This window comes from Phyllopteryx taeniolatus, chromosome 21 (assembly GCF_024500385.1).
Source record: "Phyllopteryx taeniolatus isolate TA_2022b chromosome 21, UOR_Ptae_1.2, whole genome shotgun sequence".
NCBI lineage: Eukaryota > Metazoa > Chordata > Actinopteri > Syngnathiformes > Syngnathidae > Phyllopteryx > Phyllopteryx taeniolatus.
Window position 1 is genome coordinate 3,688,941 of NC_084522.1, and position 22,383 is coordinate 3,711,323.

Below are 22,383 nucleotides of genomic sequence, written 5' to 3' on the forward strand. Positions count from 1 at the left end.
ATTATTCGCTCCGATTCCGCCCACCTATTCACATTTTTTAAAATCCCATCCCTCGCTTATTCGCAGGGGTAAACAAATTGAGAATATTTATTCAATCCTTCGATGTGTGTTCCTCAGACCGAAGGCCAACGTTTACTACACAAGCCACAGTCCGGGTGTCATGAAATAGTTTAAACCTTGCCCGACGGAATTTAAGGCACACGCTCGTGTCTGCCTGTATTGTAATGACCGTAACAATACGGGCAGTACAAATCTCAATAAAGCGCAACGTTTAGCTTGAACAAAAACTGAACAAAAACTTAGTGAAAAGTAATTTTTTATTCATATTTTACACTCCTTTATGGTCATTATGTCATTTATTATTTACTTTTCAGCACTGTCTCGACAACGAGGCCATTCTGAGCCTTAATTTCGTTTTTTTTTTTTTTTGCACGGACCACAAAAAAAAAAAAAAGAAAATTAAAAAAAAAAAAAAAAAAGCTCAAGAACAAGTTTAAAAGTCGTCTGCCGACTGGTTCTTAAAAATAAAAACTTTGTCCTTCAGGTTCCTCTTGAGGTTTAAAACTCCCACCCCCCCAAAAAAAATAGAGACTCTAAAGAAAATAGAAAAATCTCAAGATAGTCAGTGGTCCAGGCAGCTCCAAACGTTGGAGGATAAGTTGCGGTGGTTTGAAAAAGTGAAGTGACCAGGAACAAAAAATAAAGGAATAAAAAAAAAAAAAAAAACACTGCTGGCGCTTGTTCCCTCATTTGAACCATCAAACACTTCCTGAGACGAGAAGGAAACTGCGGACAGGATGGCGGCAGTCAGCACCTGGCACCTTTCCGGAGCCTCCAAACTTTGTCACTTTGTCTTTGTTTGCACCTTCAAGGTCACGGACACGCAAAAGGATGGAAAGTCGTTCGTGCATTTATTACATTTTCTTGGTAACCAGCACAAGGACCATGTACTAATACACGCTTTGTCTTCACTAGTAGGACAACTATGCCATACATTACTAGTAAGACAAAACTATGCACTAGTTTAACTCCATGCTACTAGTACTATTAGTGACATAAAAATCAACTAGTATGCCACTACTATTACTTGAAGCGCACAGTTGTCAACAAGTGCAGTTTTGTCTCACTAGTAACATGTAGTTGTCCTACTAGTACGCCAAAGGTGTGCTACTAGTGTGCAAAAACATCACAGAGGAGTGGAAGGCAGTTGTAGGAAAAATGCGATGAATCGTCTTATAGTGAGGACAAAGTGTGTACTAGTACATGGACCTTAAGCTGGATATTGAGGATAAGGAATAAATGCTCAAAAAGCTTTCTGAGAAAAAAAAAAAAGTCCATTTTCAGCTGGAGGCCCGTTTCAGCCCTTGATGGAGCCCTACCTGAACAGGAAGTGATGTCGAGGTGGGGAGGGGCCGAGCATGGGAGATAGCCAATCATCTTTGGTGGTCCGAGACAAGAGCAGAGGATTTTATGGCGAAAAAAAAAATAAAATCCCTGACGGCAGAAAATGAGGTGGGGGGGGGAAAAAAAAAAAAAAAAAAAAAAAAGAACTGAAGCACCCCGCCTCAGCCCGAAGCCACTGAGGTTTGGAATGTGAGGATGAGGTCACTGGAGGTCGCGGTCCTCCAAGTAGCGGTACTCGAAGGTGAAACCCTCCTTCTTGCGCTGGCCCCACTTCTCGTAGTCAAAATAAATGTACGTTCCCTAAGGACGACAACAGAACAATCAATTGACGCCCCTCTAAAGCGGTTTACGGTTGCCTATAGATGCCACAAGATGGCGTCACGATACTTAAAACGAAGATCATAAAGCATCAACACCATGCACCTAGAACGTACACAATCATGAACCTATGCTACATAAATGACTGTATTCGGGATTTTTTGACATTGATATCTAGTTATTTTTATCATTATTTACCCTTCATAATTACATACATATAGCAAAAACTGACATGGCAAAAATTGATCTGGTCTCTCTTGTTACGAATAAAGTCATTGTCATTTTCTTTTGCATAAGCAATTCAAATCAGCAACGATGATGATGATGATGATATTTGAAAACCATCTGGCTTGTAGTGACGAAAATGCAACGATGGAGAGGACCTGCTCAAACTCGTCCGTGATGGTTTTGGGCTCCTCGTGCCTCTGGAACCACATCATGTATTTGGTGTGGAACCTCCACGACTGCTTCTTCAGCGCTTTGGCCGCCAGGTACTGAGCCTTGGTGCCCTGCCCGCCAAAAAACAACAACACGTTACCAGCGTACTGCATCGCCAATAAACCCACTCAATACTTATTATTAAAACAATTTTCCACTGTGTGTGGCATAAATACTTTAGAATCAATATTAATCACACTCACATGCATACGAAAAACTAAAAGGATAACCCATATTTACACCTCTTAATTTGCACACACCAAACGTGACCGCATAATATGACGACAGCGGTGCAGCGAGATATAAGTGACCCAGCTTGCAAGTTTTTCCGGTTTACGAGCTGTAGTTGGGCCGATTTTTTATTTTTAGTTTTTTTTTTGCTTCAACTTGTGATCAAATATCCATATGACTGTATTATACTGCCCCCAGGTGGCCAAGGTGCGCACACCAGAAGCAGCAGCACAATGCCCATTGAATTGTAGCAAAAAAATAAAAATCTGATTATGTCATTAATGGATGTTTCCATAAAGTACAATATTATAGTTTTTATTTACGTGTCGTAAAAAATAAATTAATCTCTTATCTTCAGGCACCACTGTTTTTAATTTTTACATATGCCAATATGCAATTTTGTATTTTTTATTTTTTGGTTATCAATATATTTATCTATGGAATATTGGTTCCTACCTCCAGGTAGTAGAAGATAAAGAAGAGCGTCTCCGTGGAGAGCCGCTGGTAGAACTCCACCGTGTCCGAGTGGGGCGGCGGCACCTGGTGGTGGAACGGCAGCGTGGGGCACGGGTTCCTCATCAGGTACTGCCTGGACGGGGGGAAAAAAAACACACACAAAAAACGAAACTTTACACCAGGGAAACCATGGAGAACATAATTCCAGACTCAAAACGTTCACTGTCATGTGCATCGTATTTAAAAAAAAAAAAAAAAAAAAAAAAAAAAAAGAAGACCTTAAAAAAACTTCACAAGAGTAGAGATAAGTAGGGTAGAATAATACATACAAAACTGAATTGATTAATCGAAAACTAATCGATAACATTATTCAACAACTGTTTTGATAACCAACAATAATTGGTTAGTAAACACCGATTACTGTTTACTAACCGATTATTGTTGGAGAAAAAAAAAAGATTTTGTGATAAACTTTGAATTTATAACTGGTTATTCGATTCATTGATAGAACAATCGATAGGATAAATCGATTCTAAAAGTATTCGATAGCTGTGGCCCTAAGTAGAATCAAACAAATAGAACAGACATCACAATTGAGACATTGTAAACCTTGGGTCATAAAAACATGCTCACAGTGTGCGTGTTTGTGTGTTTGCTCTCAAATGTCAATTGTTCCCTCGTGACCTGCCTGTTGTGTTCACCGAGTCCTCTGTGGTCTCGAATTAAGGCTTGTGTGTGTGTGTGTGTGTGCGCGCCACTAATTGAAACCACAATAGCGACGCGCTGTCATGTGGTGACATTTTATGTCAAGTGTTATAGAATAATTAAAAGGCGGAACAGCAGCAGGCCGATGCAACCCTCGTTTAAAATCTCAATTTGCAATCCTAACTTGAAACCCTAACACCAGTTTTAAAACACTTTTGCATTTCTTTTACTAATATTGCAATAATACTGATCATCGCAGTCATTTCGGTGCTTCTAATCGTGATTGAATTTCAATGTTTCCGATGGTTTCTTCCCTATTGCTGATGGAGCGACACACAGGAGGTGGGCAGAGGGCAGGTGCTGCCCCCTACGGAGCGGGAGGGCGCGCAACGGACCTGATCCTCTCGGAGTCGGACGGGTGCGGCATGTGGCTCCACACGGCCTCCTCCAAGGCCCGCTGGTACAGCTGCTCCTTGGACAGCGGCAAGGACCCCAGGGGGCACACGCCCAGCGAGGGCGGGATGCTCACCTCCGACAAACACGACTGCGAAGACGACGGGGCGCCCGACGACGAGGGCGGCGTGCTGGGGAACAGCTCTGAACACAACGCAATACGCCAGAGAATGGTTAGTTTAGCCTGGGACTCTCATTTGAAACCCTAACCCTAGTTTGAAACTCTTTCTTGAAAAAAAACAAAAAAACAAACGAATTTAAACCCTAACTCTGCCTTCAAAATATGTGTTACCCGTGTTGAGGTGCAGAGAGGTCACGTCTCCGTCCATGGCTGAGCCGAGTGCCGCTCGCTCGGCCATGGAGTTCAGGCTGCTCAGGGGCTCCTGGGGCCGATGACGACACACAAGAACACATTAAAAAAATAAGAAGAATAATTGTAGGAAGAAGGCACACTTTGCCTCTTATTTGGAGAACTGTGTAAGCAAGTCTTCTTTTCATGTCCTAAAAGTGATGTTATATGATCGTCTCCCATTTGTTGACAGTGAAAGAGTGAGAAGGAAACCTTTTGTTCAGTTTTAATGTGTTGAAATGTGCGTGCGGTAAAGTTAAAACGTCTGAACGTTCGTAAGCAGGGTAGTGTCTGTAACTCGGCAAGTGAGGTCATGTTTCCAACAGGGAAGTGCAATGCGCAGCGCAAGGACGTCCTCACCTTGGTGCCGTCCGAGGGCGTGGAGTACGACAGCGGCCCGTTGAACAGCACGCCGCCGCTGTTCACCATCTTGACCTCGCTGTAGGACGACGCCGACAGAGAGCCCGACGACAACGTGATGGAGGCCAGTAAGGTGGGAGCGGAGTCCTTACTGAAAAAACAAAAACAACAATATGAATGTTCGCTTTGATTTGTATAGAGCCTTTCAAGAGACCGAAGGACGCTTAACAGTTAAATAATATCATCACCGTCGGGCGGAAGGCTCAGATGTCTGTACTGTACGTATGGCCCACCCCGTATATACTGTAGATTTTGGTTGGTAGAAGGATCATCTGAAGTTATGGACTTGACAGGCTTTAATCTATTGAAGCGAATGTGTCGATGCGTCCTACTCACAGCTGATTGGCTGTTGAGGTCAATGACAAAGATTGGCAGCTTTGTGATTGGCTGGCACTGTTGGGGGAGGAGTCTCTGGCACTGTCTGCTAGCGCAGCGCTGTAACCTGCGGCAACACCAAACACAAACGTTTGCTTTGTTTCCTTCTACCGTGTGGGAAAGAAATGTGCCGTCGTGTTTGTGCGGCCATTGCCTTGGAGGAGTTCTCCAACGTTGTCAAACATCAGACACTCGCTGCTGGGTCCGTTTTGCTTCTGTCGGCCGGGCGGGCCCACGGAGAGCCCGGCGCCCCTGGCGGATCCCGAGCCGCCGCCGCCGTCGTTGCTCCCGATGACTCCGATGACTCCCACTTGACTCTGCGCCACCACGGAGGACCCCTGCAGTCCCGACGGGCTGGAGGTCAGACCCAAAATCCCAGAGCCCGAAACCGAACCCAGCAGACCGCCTGCGGAGGACGTGGGCCCGCCGACCGCGACCGACGACCCCAGGGAGCCCAGCAGGCTGGAGCCCGCCGGGCCCGAGCCGGCAGCCTGGGCGTACGGCGCCGGGGTGGAGCTGGACATGGTGCTCAGGGACGCCGGCATCCCCGAAAGGCCGAGTCCGGCCGACATGCTGCTAGCCGAGGTGGCGTTATTCCCTAGCGACAGACCCCGGCCCAGGCTGCTGGAGGCGGGCGAGGGCCGCGAGGGCGCGGGCGACTGCGAGCAGGACGCGAAAAAGCCCAGAGCATTGCTGTTGGGGGGCGACGAGGCGGCGGCGGGGGCGGGTGCGGGTGCGGGGTGGCTGTTGGCAGAGTTGGCAGGATGCGCGGCGGACGCCCCGGAGGTCGAGAAGCTAATGGAGGCTTTGGCCTGCTGATGATGCTGCGCCTGGGAGGGCGGCTGCTGGGTGGCGTTGCTGTAGCTGCCGGCCGACAGGTTGGCGAGTCCGCCGCTAGCTATGGTCGCCATGGAGACCAAGGAGGAAGAAGTCGGCGCCGAAGACGAACAAGAGGAGGAAGAAGAGGAGGATGACGACGAGGATAACGAGGAGGAGGGGTTGCCGTTCTTCACAGGAGACTGAAAGGTGAACAACAAGATTTATTTTGAAAGGTTGCTGTGGAAATTAGGGCTGGGGGTTATTATGAACCTCATGATTCGATTTTAGATCTTCAGATTATGATTTAATTCGATTTCGATACGTCGAGGTTGTGATTTGATTCGATTGGTATTCATTTGCTTGCGATTCGATTTCGAATCTTCAGGTTGTGATTCCATTCAATTTTGATTGTTTCGAAAAGCGAAAAAGTGCCCCATGTGTGTCACCTTCGCAGCCTGGGAAAAACAACACAAGCGAAACTTCTTCTCCCAAACATACAAGCTCTTAAGTCTCTCAGTCGAGACGTGTCGCGTCAACATACTTCTTTGACACCAATTATTAGCCAGGGCTTTGGCGCCATCTTGTAGCTGGTATTGTTTTTTTCAGCAAAATAGCTGCGGATAAGTTCCACAGGAAGAAAAACAAAACACAAAAAGGTGCATTTGTGAATAGTAAACTCAAATCAAAGCTCAACTCACCTGACTGACTTCACTGTCAGTTGAGCGACCTCGCTTCTTGTCGTCTTCAGAGTTCTCCTGACAAGAACAAACAAAAGGTTTCCTTCGGTTAATGGGCTCTAAAAATAAAGCTGAGTTGACAAGAGTTAACATCTACCTCGATGATCCAGTGACTAAGGTTTGAATCTCAGAGACAAGTTTTACCGTAGTGCAGTTGGCGGGCGAGGGAGGGATGGGCGAGGATGAGGTGGTGGACGTGGGCGTGCTGCTGGAGTGTTGGAAGATCTCGTCCTCCAAGTGAGAGTGTCCTGGCGGGGAGGTGGCCACCATCGACGCAGCTGAAGGGAGGACACACACACACACACACACACACACACAAAGCATCAGAGTCAAGTTCCGCCAGCTTCTACAACACGGACGTCTCCTTACGAATGTCCTCCAGATCGAGGTCGTCGTACAGAAACTCGTTCTCCTCAAAGTCCGGATCCTGCGATGAGTCCAGGTAGTACTCCACGTCATCCTGAGACAGGAAAGAACAAAGTGGTGGTGATGGTGAAAGTGGAAAAGGTTTCCCACGGGAGCCTGGAACCGACCTTGATCTTTCTGATGGAGTCCACCTGCACCGAGTCGTTGTCCAACATCCTCAGGATGGTCTCCAGCATCCGGATGTGGAAGCGGTGCTTCTCGATGAACTTCTTCAACTCCTCGATGCGGTCCTGCTTCTGCGGCGGACGCGCCGGAACGAGAAGAAGGACAAAAAGAAGGATAAGAAGGGGAAGAAGAGGGACAAGTGGAAGGGATAAGAGGAGGAAAAGAAAGAATTAAGAGACGGAGAAAAATGAGAACAAGGGAAAAAGAAGAAAAAAACAGAATGAAAAGGACAAAAGAAAAGGAAGGAAGAAAATGAAGGAAAAGAAAAGGGAAAAGAAGAAAATGGAAAAGGGAAGAGACGGGAGAAGGTGAAAAGGAAAGAGAACAAGGAAAAGAAAAAGAAAAGGAGAAGAACATAAAAAGAAGAGAAAGAAAGGAAACAAAGAAGAAAAAGAATAAGGACAAAAAAGTAAAAAGGACAACTGGAAGAAAAACAAGGAAAATAAGGAAAAGAAGAAAAAGAAGGCAAAGACAAAATTAGGAAAAACAACAGAAGGAAAGCGAGAAAAAGGACGAGGAAGAAGAAAAAGTAGTAAAAGAAGAAAAAGAAGGACAAGAAAAGGATGAAGAGGTAGAAAAAGAAGGATAAAAAGAGGCAGCAGCGCAAGAGGAAGAGAAGGACAAGCAGACGTTGAGGTGCTGAGCGTCAGGCTGTCAATTTGTGTCCCTGAGTTGACAAACTTGGTGACGCAGATGTTTGTCACGTCTCCCTGCAATCAAGCCGACCGCCATAACTAACTCATGCATGACATCAAGGATTTTCCTTCACTATTAACAGCAGGGAGGAAATCAAGGCGAGAGCCTGTTAAACGTTTCAAAAGGCGGCACATACGACTTGCTGCCAAGCGCTTGCTTGCCTTCCGCGCTACAATACATTTCTGTGACCGGTGAAGGCGCGTCAAAAAATTCTTTTCGCATTATTACAACAACAGTAGCAATACAAAATACGCATGTGAGGTGCCGGTATTGTTCTTGATCACTTGCGGTCGTCATCCTCACGTTCTCTTCACTGTAGTATCTGTGACTTTGAATGTTTGCGGCTTTAAAAGGCGGGGCATGGCCTGGTGTGTGATGTGGGAGTCAGCGAATGAGCTTGTAGAGTTGGCCTAACTTAGTTCTACATTTTTAGTAACATTAGTCCGTGTAGAAAAAATGACCAAGATTTTGCTTAGACTTTTTCTTTTATAATCAAATTATTGATAAGTTATTTGAGTAATCGGTACGAATGATCACAATGGTCTTACCTTTGGTTCAGTTCGAGCCAGGAAATACCCTGTTGTCATTTCATGTCACTTAATTAGCGATGTCAGAACTATAAAGCAAATGCCGTGCAAAAGTAGCCCTCATTAAAAAAAACAATAGCGGTGTGTACGCATTGGACCAAACTAGCAGCAGCAACTTTGTGTACATTAATGCTGAGCTAGCATCACGCCAGGCTGCACGCCAGCCGGGTAAATAAATTAAAAGCACAAAACTTGCCTCATTTATAAAACATGAGCAGCGTTCGCCACACTCAGCGAGTCACAACTTCACGCAAGCGGTGAGAAAGTGGAAAGAAGGAGAGGAAAAAAAACCAACTTCAAAACTCATCCGACTAAACGAGCAAGTGTTGAATTATAGAACGTTCTTCAGTGGAAAAAAAGTCAAATTCCATCCGCGCAACTAGCTATACAAACGTATGGAGTAGAAATGCTAAAAAAAAAAAAAAAAAAAAAAAGGCTAGGGCAGTGTTTTCCAGTTAACACATTCGCTGCCATTGACGGCTTTAGAAGGCTGTTAAATGGGAAGGCTGGCAGTGAATTAAGGGAAAGCGGATCATTTCCCGCGGAACACGTGTCGATCTCTACAGTGGTGACAAGAGAAGAGACTGACCTCCTTGTCTGCTTTCTTTTTCCTGGTCTGGACCGACAGAGACTCCACCTCGCTCTCAAACTGGTCCACCTGCATGTTGAGCGTGTCTATCGTGTTCTGTGGAAAGCCAAAATGAAATTGGGGGAAAAAAAAAAAAAAAAAAGATTGAGGAGCGCTTGAACATACACACACCATAAAAAGACGACGACGCAAAAAAAAACTGACCGTCAACCACACGCCGACCTCCTCCTTCTCCTTCTGAGCCGGGTCCACTTTCTGGGCCAGACCCAGACCCTCTTTGGAGTACGCTTTCGTCTTGGTCTCTCGCTCCACGATCTTGAAACGCTCCATTTGCTGCCAGCACCAAACAAAGTCAAATTCACTGTGAACAGCCTTGTCCCACTACAGCACAGATTTTTAAATACTAGTTACAAACATTGACATTACGAACATGTTGGACACGGAACACTTCTCTGTCAGTTATAAAAAAAAAAAAATTTTTTAAAAACATCTGAATTTCGAGTTGTGCGTCTTCAGTGTAGTACCATGTTGTGCCACAACATGCTGAGCAGCACTCAGCTCTACTGGAAGAGTAATTACAGTGACACCGACCGAGCTCGACCGTGAATTGCAAAAAAAAAAAAACTCAGCATTGCTCATTCCCGTGGAGCAAAGAGAATAAATACCTGGAAATATTGCTGTATGCTCTGTTTGTATGTGTTGCTGCTCTGTGTGTGTTAAAAGTAGCAGTTGTTTGAAGGTTTACAATTACCGTAACATCTATGCTAATTCCCATTAGCCCATCTATGGCATTTTGCCTTATTTGTTAGGATTAAGCTAGCAGTCCTTTTTTACATGAAATAATATGGTTTGTTTGACCATTTTGGTGTTTTACTATACAATGTTTAATTGTCTTTTGTTGGACATGACAGTTTTCAGCAAATTTCAGCGAGGAATGACAAATAAAGAGCTTGAAGCAAGCACGCTGGGCCTCTTATTTGGAGAACTGTGCAAGCGAGAGTCTTCTTTTGGGTTCCTCAAAGTGATGTTATGTGATAGTCTCCCATTTCTTGACAGCAAGAGTCAGAACGGGCATTAAGGTATAGTTTAAAAAGTGTGTTTCAACACATTTAAATGAGCTTAAAGAATGTGGGAGGGTGAGAAATATTTTTTTAAAAAAGGTCCTTATATGGTCTTTGCATTGTGGATTTTCATCTAGAGCAGGTGGGAATGCAGCCCCGCGATAAACAGGGGTTCACAGCGCTTCCACATCTGTAGGTGGCGCTCATGTGTTTCTTTGCTCCCACTGACCGTTTCTATGAGTTTGCGGTTCTCCACCAGCTGCCGCTTGTCTTTGATCTCATTGGACGCCACCCACGTCTTGATCTGGTCCCGAAGACGCTGAGGGGCGGAGGAGGGAGAGGCGACGCATTAAAAGAGAGAGCTTCCAAACCCGTGCGCCATTTTGTCTTTGGGTTTGGGTCGGGGAACTCACCTGCAGCTTCTTGATTTCTTTCTTAAGGTCGGCTTCATACTTCTCCTTCTGGTTGGCGTTGGCTGCATTGTGAAGCTGCGTGAACACACACACACACGCACGGATGGAAACAGACACACAATCTGAATGTTTATTGCGCTCGATGATGAAATGATTCCTCACTTTTTGCCAGATGTCTTCAAACTGCTCCACTCCTTCCGCTACTTTCTTCAGACATCGATCTATTTCACCTGGACGAGCGGGACGAGACGAAAACAGTCGTCAAATGAGCGACCAGTTGACCTCCAAGGAGGAGGCCCTCTGAGCTAGTTTGTCTTTTCTACTCAGGATTTTTTTTTAATACAGTGAAACTCATTTTATTCCGGCGGCCCACAACACACTGAGACCATATTTAAAAAAAAAAAAAAAAAAACATCTCTAAAATCATGAAAAGACGCCGAAAACTCAATCTTGAAGACAGTATTCCTTCGTACCTATTCTCACTCTGTCGCTGTCAAGAAATGGGAGACTACCATATAACATCATTTTCAGGACATGAAAAGAAGAAGTCTTCCAAATAAGAGGAAACCGGAGCAGCAACACATAAAAAGAGCAGACAAAAATATTCACAGGCATATAGTCGCTCTGCGACGTGGGAACAATAAAGATTAGGGTACCTACTCTACCTCTTCTTTTTGCTGTTATATACGCCACAGCTCTTCCAGTTGAGCTCAGTGCTGCCCAGCCATTTTGTGGCACAATGTGGTACTACACTGCAGGAGCACAACTTAAATTTGGACTCTCGTGTAGATGGTGGAAAACTTTTTTTTTTTTTTTTTAAATGCTCGCTTAAAAAACATTGCAATAAAGAGGGAGTGTGCGAAAGATGAAGGAGGTCAGAGGAGGGCCTCACTGTTCCAATAATGTGAACTATACCAAAACATTTCAAGTGTGACAGGTAAACACACACTCTCTCTAACACACACACACAGCTCACCTTGTAGTTTCCTTTTATCGGCCATGACTGACGATTACGATGATGTCTTCATATCTTCCTTCACTACACGCAAGAGACAAAGTTGAAACTTTCACTCGGGACTTGATAAACAGACTTGTGACGCAACAGCGCTAAATGCTAAATATAAACAAATAGACCGCCATACCATACTGCTTACACATTTCGCTTTGTTTTCAGCTAGACTAGACTATCTCGACAGATACTGTCGATGCAGTGCACTTGCGGACACTCATAGCCGGTCAAGACCCCCCCCGGCGGCCTCGCTCTGACCTCTCACCTTGGAGTTCAGGAGCTATGTTGAAAATGTATTTTAATTCGGCTGTTCAGCAGCAGCTGTCCCAAGTCAAGTAAATTCTTGAGGCGGCACTTTGTAACAGTAGTCCGCGCCATTGTCAGCACTAGCCGAACAACTGTGATGGACTCTGTGGGTCGGGGCAGCGCGTGCGTCCTCCTTAATCGTCGCCCGCAGATGGTACAAACCGTCTTGTAACTGACAACGTGTACATCTGAGCACCGATTTTCGCCTGACTGCACCATCTGCCAGTGAAAATGATTTGATTTGCCTCTTCCAGTCCACTCGCACGCTCGGGTCAGCTGCTCCTGACTGAGCCCCGAAAAAACAGGCTGAAGCTCAGAGGGGTGCCTTTTCTGTTCTCCTCTTCACCACTTTTTAAATCACTCCTCTTTTCCTTGGCCTTTGACACTCAGCGAGATGTAGATGATGTTTTGAATATGTCTTATTCCCGTTGCTCCTCTTTTGACTGACAGTCTCTTTTATTTATAGTCACATAAATGTGTGCCCTTAGTGAACTTGTTTGTCTCTAGTGTTATTTATTCATCGCTCAGTACATCACGTCGGTGCACCGTGCAAGTGCTTAACAAACCAAGTTGGACCGGAACCTGGGCGAACTAGAACTAGAGCGTGTAGTTAACGCGAGCGAACTAGTTAACTCGTGTTAACCCGAGTTTGGAGTGTGTCAAGGAGAGCTCGGGAGCAGGTGAGGAGATGAATGAAGCGAGATGTTGACGAGCAGTTTTAGAAAAACAAAAAAGTTGGCGGTGGACTGGACGAGCGTTCCTAAGCAACTCGCATCGATTACGCGACGGGAGCAGAGAGGACACACGCTAATAGTCATAGAAAATATAAAAATAATGATGATGATGACACTGGTAGTGATGGTAAGAATGCCCAAACGGTGTTCGCGATTGGATGTTGGACCCAATTTGGAAACGAGAGAAGGATTAACACAAATGCAGCACTCAAATGGGTCCCGGGAGCAATTTACCTGGATGCATCCGTGTTACGATTTCCTTTCTCGGTGTCCCCACATTGGTCAATGTTTGGGAATGAAGTTTTAAAAAGCCAATTTTCCCCCAAACTGTCAATAGTTGTCGCTAAACAATCAGCCCGCACATCCAAGATGGCTACCGAGAACACTCCTCCTCCTCTGATGGCTGCTGGCCGCAAGTCCCGCCTCCTCAACCTGTGATTGGCGCCGCCAGGCCCGTCCCGCCCTCCTAATGGCTAAAACGTGCTGTCACTTAGAAACGCTAGTTTTTTTGCGACTTTCAGCCCAACTCGAGCTATGATTGGACACTGTAGAAAGGTGAAAGGTTAAAATCAATGGTTTTGTATAATCGGAGTTGCTCCAAACGCCATACTTCATGTCAAGCTACAAAATTTAACAAGTCTCTCTTGTAAATGTAATAATTATGGAATGGAATGTAATTATTTAATGTAATAATTATTATTACACTAATATATATAATTATGAACCAGAAATCCACATTTAGTCATTCAAAAGCTGTCTTTTTTTGTTATTATTTTTGCTAAGGCAATACAGCAATACGCTAAGTAACTCCCAAAACGAATTGGTTATTTATACGCAGTGGCAATTCAATGTCTTGCTCCTTTCTCATCTACTAACTGCTTCAAACAAGAGTGAATAAAACTCTGCACCTCCTGTATGCGAAATGCCAATGTAAAGGGAGCTATGGTATACTTTATTTAAAAAAATAAAATAAAATTAACTTTAGGCGGCACGGTGGCTGACTGGTTAGAGCGTCAGCCTCACAGTTCTGAGGACCCGGGTTCAATCCCCGGCCCCGCCTGTGTGGAGTTTGCATGTTCTCCCCGTGCCTGCGTGGGTTTTCTCCGGGCACTCCGGTTTCCTCCCACATCCCAAAAACATGCATGAATTGGAGACTCTAAATTGCCCGTAGGCATGACTGTGAGTGCGAATGGTTGTTTGTTCCTATGTGCCCTGCGATTGGCTGGCAACCAGTTCAGGGTGTACCCCGCCTCCTGCCTGATGACAGCTGGGATAGGCTCCAGCACGCCCGCGACCCTAGTGAGGAGAAGCGGCTCAGAAAATGGATGGATGGAAAATTAACTTTATTCACACACTCGCTGCCTGCCATTAATGCAGAACTCTCCATTTATTAGAAAGTTTCTTTTTACAGAGGAACTGCACACGCGTAAAAGTACTAGAAAATGCAGTTACAGGTGTTTCACAGCAGGCCTGAATTGACCTTTCACTCATCTGCATATATTAAAGATCATACATGTAAATCAACATATGGATCTGCACAGTAAAAGGAGGGGGGTGATGGGGGAGGGGCCTCCAGGATCTCTACATGCAGTCCAGAAAAAAAAAAAAGACACTGAATGAAAATTGTGTCCCAGCTAACGTTTGACACTATTAAATAGAAATAAATGCAACTAGTACATACTATATACAGACAAGTGCAAGTCTTATTAATGAGACCTGTCACGGTAAAAACACATCTGCATTCCTACACTTTGTTCAGTAGCAATTATTTCAGTTTGATTTATTTATTTGATTATTGTTGCTTAAAACTTGTCAAATCATCTTAACGTGTATAAGAGTGTGCGTTTTCTCTGCTCATACTGGTGTAGTATAATGCGCTAGATATCTTCATTGCTGGTACAGTGGGACACGGTGGCCATCTTCCTGGCTTCCCCACATAGATGGATAAGGATGAGAGAGAGACAGACGTGATGAAACCTTCTTAGAACGACATCTAGCCTTCTGTTTTGTTTTTGTCTTCCCTCTCCCGACGGCGTTCCTGGCCAGGACGCTCTCAGTTCCACAGTTTGAGGAAGCTGTCCCACGATCCCGTGCAGACGCCCATGCCGTCCTCGGGAACGCCGGTGCAGCTGACGCGGTTGTCGTGGCCGGACAGAACACCTGGACGGAACGGAGAGAGAGCACACGAGACAATGTCGTGGACCGATAGATGGCTCCAATACAACACAGACAGACGATTCGAGGTGACCTTCTGACCTTTTTGCAAGACACAGGCTATTTACACAAAGTCCCAAGTATTCCTTACAAGCCGCTCCCATTCTTGGAACTGTCTGAATCATCAAAATAGTGAGAGGACATTCTCTTGAAAGGAAGCTCACTGAGTAAACGCGTTTGTGCAGCGGGTCGATCTGACCCGGCACTATCACAAGTCTCAACTCGACCGACTTTGTGTTTATGTGATTAAACTTGACTTAGACTTGAACTGCATGACTTGACAAGTCTTGCCTGTTCATATTTGGAAATGTGATCGTTTTACTCATGTTCTACCGTCAGATTGATACAGACAGTTTTAACAAATATGACAAAAAGTATTGTTTTTTGTTGTTGTTGTTGTTGTTGTTGTTTTTCCAACTGAAAACTCCTTTAAGTCATTGTGAATTGCCTGGAGTCTTTGTTTGGGGACTTGATAAAAACTTTTGCAACAATGAAGTTGTTTGTTTGTTAGAAGACAATACAATATACAAATTAATCTTACAAGAATGAAGTCATATCTAAAAACAAAAAAAACAAAAAAAGTATTAATATTACAAGAAAAAGACACTAGGCGCAAAGTGGCTAAAGTGCAAATATATGTTGTGACTGAGCAAGATTGGATGAGTTGACTTACGCCTCGTTTGATTTTCCGCAAAGTAACTTGGTACTTGCTTGAGACTGTGCGCTTAAGAGTTGAGACTACATATGCGACTCGCTCCCACCTCTGCCGTTTACTCACCGACTTTCTCCCCCTTGAGAGAATCCCAAATGTGGCAGTTGAAGTCGTCGTAGCCGGCGAAGATGAGGCGGCCTGAGTTGGAGAGCGCCAGGGACGTGACGCCGGCGTTCAGGCTGGTGTCCTGGTAGCTGATCACTTCCTGGTCGGCGCGCAGGTCGTACATCTTGCAGCTGCAGTCGTCCGAGCCTGTGATGATGGCGTTGCCGCTCTTGAAGAACTGAAGGCGGGATGGGAGAGCAGATGATTGGTTGCCTGGCTGATGTCGCGATGTCAAATGATGGCTTTTCGTGATCCGGCGCTACATCGCAGTTCTTCGTTACCGCCCCGCGAAATCACCTTTTTGTGCATTTCTACAGTATACAAGCAAGTCTAAATTTTGAATTGCGCGCCTTTGGTGTAGTACCATGTTGTGCCACAACATGCCGGGCAGCACTGAGCTCTAGTGGAAGAGAGACTGTGAAATGAACAGAGGTTTAAACTTATCTCCAGCAATAGTTGTTGTTGCCACAGAGCAAAGAGAATATATTTGATGTGAGTATTGTCGTATGCTGTTTGTATGTGTTGCTGCTCCGTGTGTGTTAAAGTCGCAGCAGTTTTTTCAAGGTTTAGGGTTACAATAATGTTGATGCTAATTTCCGTCAGCCCATCTAAGGAGTTTCGCATTATATGTTAGCATTAAGATAGCGTACGCTCGTTCGACCTGTGGTTTCTCACACTGTTTAAACCAAATACCACCTCAAAAAGTACTGAGCACTCCCAAGTACCACCCACCCTGAGTAACATTTAAATACAGTATCGTAGTAGGTCCAAGTGTTCAACAAAAAACAAGACTGAGAGGTTTTATTCCTAACAAGTATGTGTAATATGATTGGTACTACTATTGCTACTCAGAGAGCTAAGATTTTTTTTTTAATAGATTTTTTAGGTACTTGGTGTCAAAAGTTTGAGAACCACTGGTTGAAACTATATTAATAGGCAATTCTGAAAATGTTTTGGTGGTTGATCCCTGGCGGTTGTTCACTATTGGCGGCAGGTCTGGATCTCAAAATCGCTACGAGGAAGAGTGTGTGCGTCTCACAGCGATGGCGTTGATGTCACTGGTGTGTCCGATGAACGTCTGCTTGCAGGTGCCTTCCCGGATGTCCCACAGCTTGGCCAGGGAGTCGCAGGCCCCCGAGATGAACATGTTCATGTCGGGGGACAGAGCCAAAGACATGCAGTCACCGATGTGGTTGGTGAACACGATCTTCTGCTTGCCCGTCTCCAGGTCCCACAGGCAGCTGGCGAGCAGGAAGAGGGAGCGCAGAACAGGGAGTTAAGGGGAGGGAGGGGTTGAAGTGAAGATGTTTGAAGGTGCTGACGCTGACCAGGTGGTGTCGCCGGAGGCTGTGAGGATCTCAGTGTCGCTGAGGAAGCGGCAGCAGGACAGGTAACCTTGGCAACCGGAAACAACTGGCTTAGCCCTTTGGCAGTAGAATGAATTGTATTGAATCTTATGTGTTCTAAAAATATAAGTGACTTTACGACTATTCCATAGTTTCTCTATATCTTCCCGAACATTGGCTGGCAACCAGTCCGTCATTTGTCTATATGTGCCCTGATATTGACCATCGACGAGTCCATTGTGTACCTCGCCTCTCACCCAAAGTTATCGAGGATAGACTCCAGCTCACCCCGCACCCGAGTCAGTCCTTTGTGAGGAAGGCAATTGTGAGTTGGTTGCGCATGTGGCGTTTGTCACCTGTGTGCGCGTCCAGTTCCCTCAGGGTCTTGGGACTGGCAGCTTTGATGTTGCAGACGGTGCACATGTTGTCCAGACCTCCGCTGGCCACCAGGTTGTCGGAGGGCGCGAAGGCTACGCTCATCACCCAGGCCGACTTCAGCGGTACGGCCACCAGCTGGAAGAGCAAATATTGCCAAGGTTGAGATTACGCCTTGTACACAAAATCTCTTCATCAACAGCAAATGAATCTGTGGAAATTCACCTTGTTCCCTGTGAAGGTGTCCCACACCAGGAGTTTGCCATCCTGCGACGCGCTCACCATTTGCCTGTTGGGCACACACAAGATGGCGCACACTCAAAAGTTGTGCCAGCTAACCATTGAGTGCCTCTGTATCTAAAGCTAGCCTTTAACAAAAAAATTTGGCTCGCAACACAAAGCAAAAAAAAAACAGCTAGTAAACTAGTAAAACTGTCAGCATCTCTCACCTGGAGTCAGCTGACCAGTGCATGGCGTAGATTTTGGCCAAGTGACCTTTGAGCGTCTTCCTCTGCTTCAGCTGAACGCGACCCACCGAGGCCAAGCTGCCCGCCGCCGCCGACATGGTGGTGTCGTTGACGGCCTTGCGCGCCGCCTGGAACGGGAAGAGGAAGAATTAGCCAAAGCGTCACAGGTGTTGGTTTTTGTTTAGTTTATTTCAGCACTCACTTCGATCTTGGCACGGAGCCCGTCGCACTCCTTTTTCAAAGCATCGATCTCAGCTTTCTCAGCTGCCATGGCGACAGTCGCTAGGGGACGTTAGTGGCGGGAAACTTGAGTGAAACTGCGACAAAGTCAAGAGAACAGGGACAGGAAATGAAAAGTGGACGGCAAAGTAGAGATGGGATCCAGTCACATATGTGCAATTGTCATTTTGTCTTGGGCAAGTCAAGTGAAAGGTTAGCTCAAGCAGAGATGGGAGCTTGAGTCATTACGACTTGAACTCGAGTCAACTCACACTCCAAAAAACTAAGAGACTCAATTTGGAAGTATGGTAGAAGAAATAGATGGTGGAATGAACTAATGTGAATCAATAGGGTGAGAACATTTGGATAGAGTTTGACAAAAACATGTTTACTCAGTGAACTTCCTTTCCCTCATTGTTTTGATTGTTCAGATAGTTCCAAGAATGTGACCGGCTTCTAAGAAATATTTGTGACGCTGGGTTCAGTAAAAAGATCAGATCGTCACCTCCAATCGTCTGTCTTATTTGAGCCATCTATTTATCCACGACGTGTTGTTGGCGGGGGAAGATCGTGGACAATCGAAGCCGACTGATTCCGTGCTGCGTGAGACTTCAAAAATAAGTCTGTAAAAAAGGTAAGCTTTCCTTACCGTTGATTACTACACTTGCAGTTCACTTAGAATGGATCAGTAGGCAGTGTCTGAACTCTCCTCAAAAGAGCCTCAAAGACTTTCAACAGATTCTGATCAGTAAAATTCTGCTTTTCACTTTGGCGAAGAGATGGGGACTTGAGTCATATCGAGTTGGACTTTCGTCGACTCCAGCTACTGTTTTGATGACTTGTGACGACAAAAGAACAAAAGACTTGACTTGGTACATGGTGAGGTATTTTACATACAAACAATTTACAGTAGATAAATAGGCCAATAATGTCATGATTTAACCCTATTGATCTTCTCTCTTTATGAAGACCAGACACTGCAGACTGGAGGTAAGACTGCATTCATAAGGTGACTTGACTCGACTTATCACAGGACATGACTTGAGATCAGAGACGGGATCAAGTCAGAACCGGCCCGAGGCACAAGTAAAGCGCATGCTTGGGGCTCCTGAATCAGATTCTGCCTCATAAAGGCTCGGACTGGCACTGGATCGAGTCATAAGTCTCAAACAAGTTACAAGTTCATTTTGTCTTGGACAAGTCAAGTCAAATCAAGTCCTGTGATAAATCAAGTGACCTTTGTTATGCACTCAATATAGTCAACCAATGATATTATTGGCTAGTTGATCTAACCTGTATTTACAGTATGTAAAACACCTCATCATGTCCCAAGCCACATCAAGTGGTCAAAGGGGAGTCTCAAGTCTTTTGGTTTTTGTCAAGTTACAAGTCATCAAAACAATGGCTGGAGTCGACTCGATTCCAAGTCACCGTGTCTGCGCCAAAGTGAGAAGCAGAATTCTGCAAATCAGAATCAGTCGGAATGTTTCCACAACAACCTTGGTACTGGGCCCGGGCCAGTACGGCCATGGCGCAGGGATCACGTCAGCCGTGGCCTGGATACGCTGACCCAGAAGGCCTTCGAACGTGAAAGATTAGACAGATACCTGACAGAAGTAATCCCGCCTAATGACTTTAGAGTTCTGACGACGAAGAAGCGGCGGTGAAGGACAGTGACCAGGAACATCAAACCCTAACCAGGATGATTTAACCTTAACCAGGAACAGCTAACCCTAACTTGCCTGGTGTCAAACATTAATTAATTCCTCCCAAAAGCCCCTTTGTGCAGTCGCATATGTGACAAAAACTGTGACATCTCCCAGTAGAAGAACTTATTTCAGTTATGTCTTTTGCCTCTGAAAGCGACTCACACTTGGTTTAATTGGATTACAAGGAGGTGGTTGCCATGTCTGTATACAACCTAGAAGCATCTGGTAATGCATGGAAATGTACTTTCTATCTATGTCTGCGACATATAGTGACAGGCAGAACAATTTAATGATCTTGAAAAGATTTGTCGCAGGTATTCTTTGTATCAGAGCCAGACATTTTAATTTTTTTTTGTACACCAAGCAACAGGATACTGACCTTGGACTCATTTCATTTGAGGTGTGCTGCGAGCTTACTAGCTTGTTGCTAATGCAAATTAGCTTTCAATGAACCCTCATCAGGAACATCTCTCACCAAGCAAAACTTTTTTTCATTTGTTTCCTGATGTTTCTCAGCCACGTGCCGATGGGAAGAAAGTAAGCGTGAATTCCGGAGAGTTTGGGCGTGCGGGCGACTGATCGCCGTGCGGTAAAACGGGAGGGGCGGCGCCCAAAGCGATGAAAGTGCCTTGGCAAATCCCTCAGGAGATCTTTTACGGGAAAGCTTTATAGCTCAAATACCCAGTCATCCCATTACCGGCTGCTCTTTACCCCGACTGGGATCAGTCGGCAGGACGACGGAGGAACATCCTCAAAGAGAGGACGGCAAAATCTGAAGTTGGCAAAATTTGTCAAGACGCCGAGAATCCCGCTGAGGAGATTGAGCGTCCCGGATGTCCGTGCGAAAAAGCCCAAAGAATCCAAAGTTTATATTCACAGGGAACAAGAACTTTACAAGCGAGTTAATACGGGAGACGATAAAAGGTCGGGAAATTCGAAGAACCCTGGATGCTTGTCTTCTAAACTTCCAAAACTATGCAGAATACCTCACTCGCAGGAAGTCACACTTTTGTGAAGTCACAAATCCTGAGTGGACGGAGGGACGCTCACCTTTCCTTCACACGTCCGTTCCTTTCGTGGACACTCCACAATCCCAGGATGCGACTTCTGCCCCGCTGCTCTCGGACGCGCTCCCCCGCCGACTGCCCCTTGGTGCGCAACTCCTCCCTGTCTCTCCTCGCGCCGGTGAGGATTGCAGGGGATGAAGGAGATCAGAGATGAAGGGATAAAGCTCAAAGATGGAAATAGAGAGAAGGAGCGAGGCGAGAGGGAGTGTGGCGAGGAGGGTAAACCGATTGGCAGGTCGGGGGTGGGGGGGGGGGGGGAATCAGGTTATGAGGTCGTCCAATGACGAGGAAGAGGAGAAAGGGGACAGGTGGCCGTGAAATGTGAGAGGATGAGCGGCCAGGAAAGTGTAAGAAGAATCACGCCTGCTGCGTGGAAAAAGGAAGAATGAGACAAAACCACTTGGTCCCCATTAGGGAGCGCCGGAGTCCATCCCAGCTGACTTTGAGGCGGGGTACACTTGCGACTGGTCGGCAGCAGACAATCACCCATTCACACTCACATTCATATCAATGAACAATTCAGTCTTCAATGAGACGAATACGCAAACCTATATTTTTTAAAATCAGTCGTCTCGTGCAGTCAGACAAAGCCTATCAAAAATATTTGGATGGTTTTTCGACAGGGTACCAAATCCCTGGCAGCTAGTGTGTGTTGGTTTGTTACTGCTAACGAGCTGAGCCCGCTTAATCGCCGTCTAATAGGATATCCGGGAACGACCAATCTCGTTAGGGACTTAGGGGGGGGGCGGGGCTAAACGTGCGTCACGCCCAAGTGGATCAAGACTCAGCAGAGAGACCAGAACGCCACAAACCCAATAAATGCGTCTGGGCCACGGCACAGACCTGTTGGGAGCATAGCCAATTACTGTGTTTAAACGGGGGGACCAGTCGTGTTCCAAAATTTGTTTTCATTTTTTCCAATATAGTTCACGTTATAAAAAATAAAAAAAACTCGATATAGTGATTGGGGAGTATTCGATTAATCGTTTCAGCCCTACAGTTGACTTTATAGCCCGCTATATAAAAATCCTGATGTCGTGATTCGGGAGTAGAGAATGAGTGAATGATTCCGAACGCAGAACATTCGCTCATTCCCTACTCCCGAATGGCTTATGGAACTATCTAGGCGGTCCGCTCTAGAGAAATCCCGATACTGGATGGTGGTTTTATGACTTCTCGGTGATGTCCGCCCGCCGCCATGTTTGTGGCGAGGTTGGTCAGCGGTATCGTTAAAGTCAATTTATGGCAGGTGACATGAGATCACATGACTTCCTGCTGGGTCGTCAAACCCAACCGATGACCTTCTGGTTGCAGAGCGTACACTTACCCTCCGCTCCATGCCGCCCCATGTACTTATTGAGAGGTTTCTGGATTTGGTTTTTGTTCTTGGTTCCACAACTGGTACCGGCTCAGTGTGAAAGAGGGTCCACTTCACCTCCACTAAGGCCCAACAACCCTGATGTGGACGTTTTTTTTCA

The 22,383-nt window shown here is 45.6% G+C and overlaps 2 protein-coding genes across 3 annotated transcripts; both read right to left on the minus strand.

Annotated features, from left to right (window-relative positions):
* Positions 1-299: 299 nt before the first annotated feature.
* LOC133471222 (CCR4-NOT transcription complex subunit 3-like) lies at positions 300-13,088 on the minus strand. 2 transcript variants are annotated; one of them, XM_061760539.1, is made up of 19 exons: positions 12,926-13,087; positions 11,619-11,681; positions 10,805-10,872; positions 10,643-10,717; positions 10,459-10,548; positions 9,373-9,501; positions 9,169-9,264; positions 7,239-7,367; positions 7,075-7,165; positions 6,850-6,983; positions 6,667-6,723; positions 5,304-6,168; positions 5,111-5,216; positions 4,715-4,865; positions 4,298-4,388; positions 3,948-4,149; positions 2,848-2,980; positions 2,106-2,231; positions 300-1,704 (listed from the first exon to the last, which is right to left on the minus strand). In XM_061760539.1, exons 2-19 carry the CDS (start codon positions 11,641-11,643, stop codon positions 1,606-1,608), a joined length of 2,667 nt encoding a protein of 888 aa, XP_061616523.1. In that variant the 5' UTR covers positions 11,644-11,681; positions 12,926-13,087; the 3' UTR covers positions 300-1,605. The 2 variants fall into 2 exon arrangements, with proteins under 2 accessions (XP_061616523.1, XP_061616522.1); XM_061760538.1 differs by having other exon boundaries at positions 300-2,231; positions 12,926-13,088.
* Positions 13,089-14,045: 957 nt separating this feature from the next.
* gnb3b (guanine nucleotide binding protein (G protein), beta polypeptide 3b) lies at positions 14,046-21,129 on the minus strand. Its single transcript, XM_061761166.1, has 9 exons — positions 20,889-21,129; positions 18,113-18,227; positions 17,893-18,038; positions 17,669-17,732; positions 17,425-17,581; positions 17,051-17,117; positions 16,762-16,963; positions 15,684-15,900; positions 14,046-14,851 (listed from the first exon to the last, which is right to left on the minus strand). The coding sequence occupies exons 2-9, from the start codon at positions 18,179-18,181 to the stop codon at positions 14,745-14,747; spliced, it is 1,029 nt and encodes a 342-aa protein (XP_061617150.1). The 5' UTR covers positions 18,182-18,227; positions 20,889-21,129; the 3' UTR covers positions 14,046-14,744.
* Positions 21,130-22,383: the final 1,254 nt, after the last annotated feature.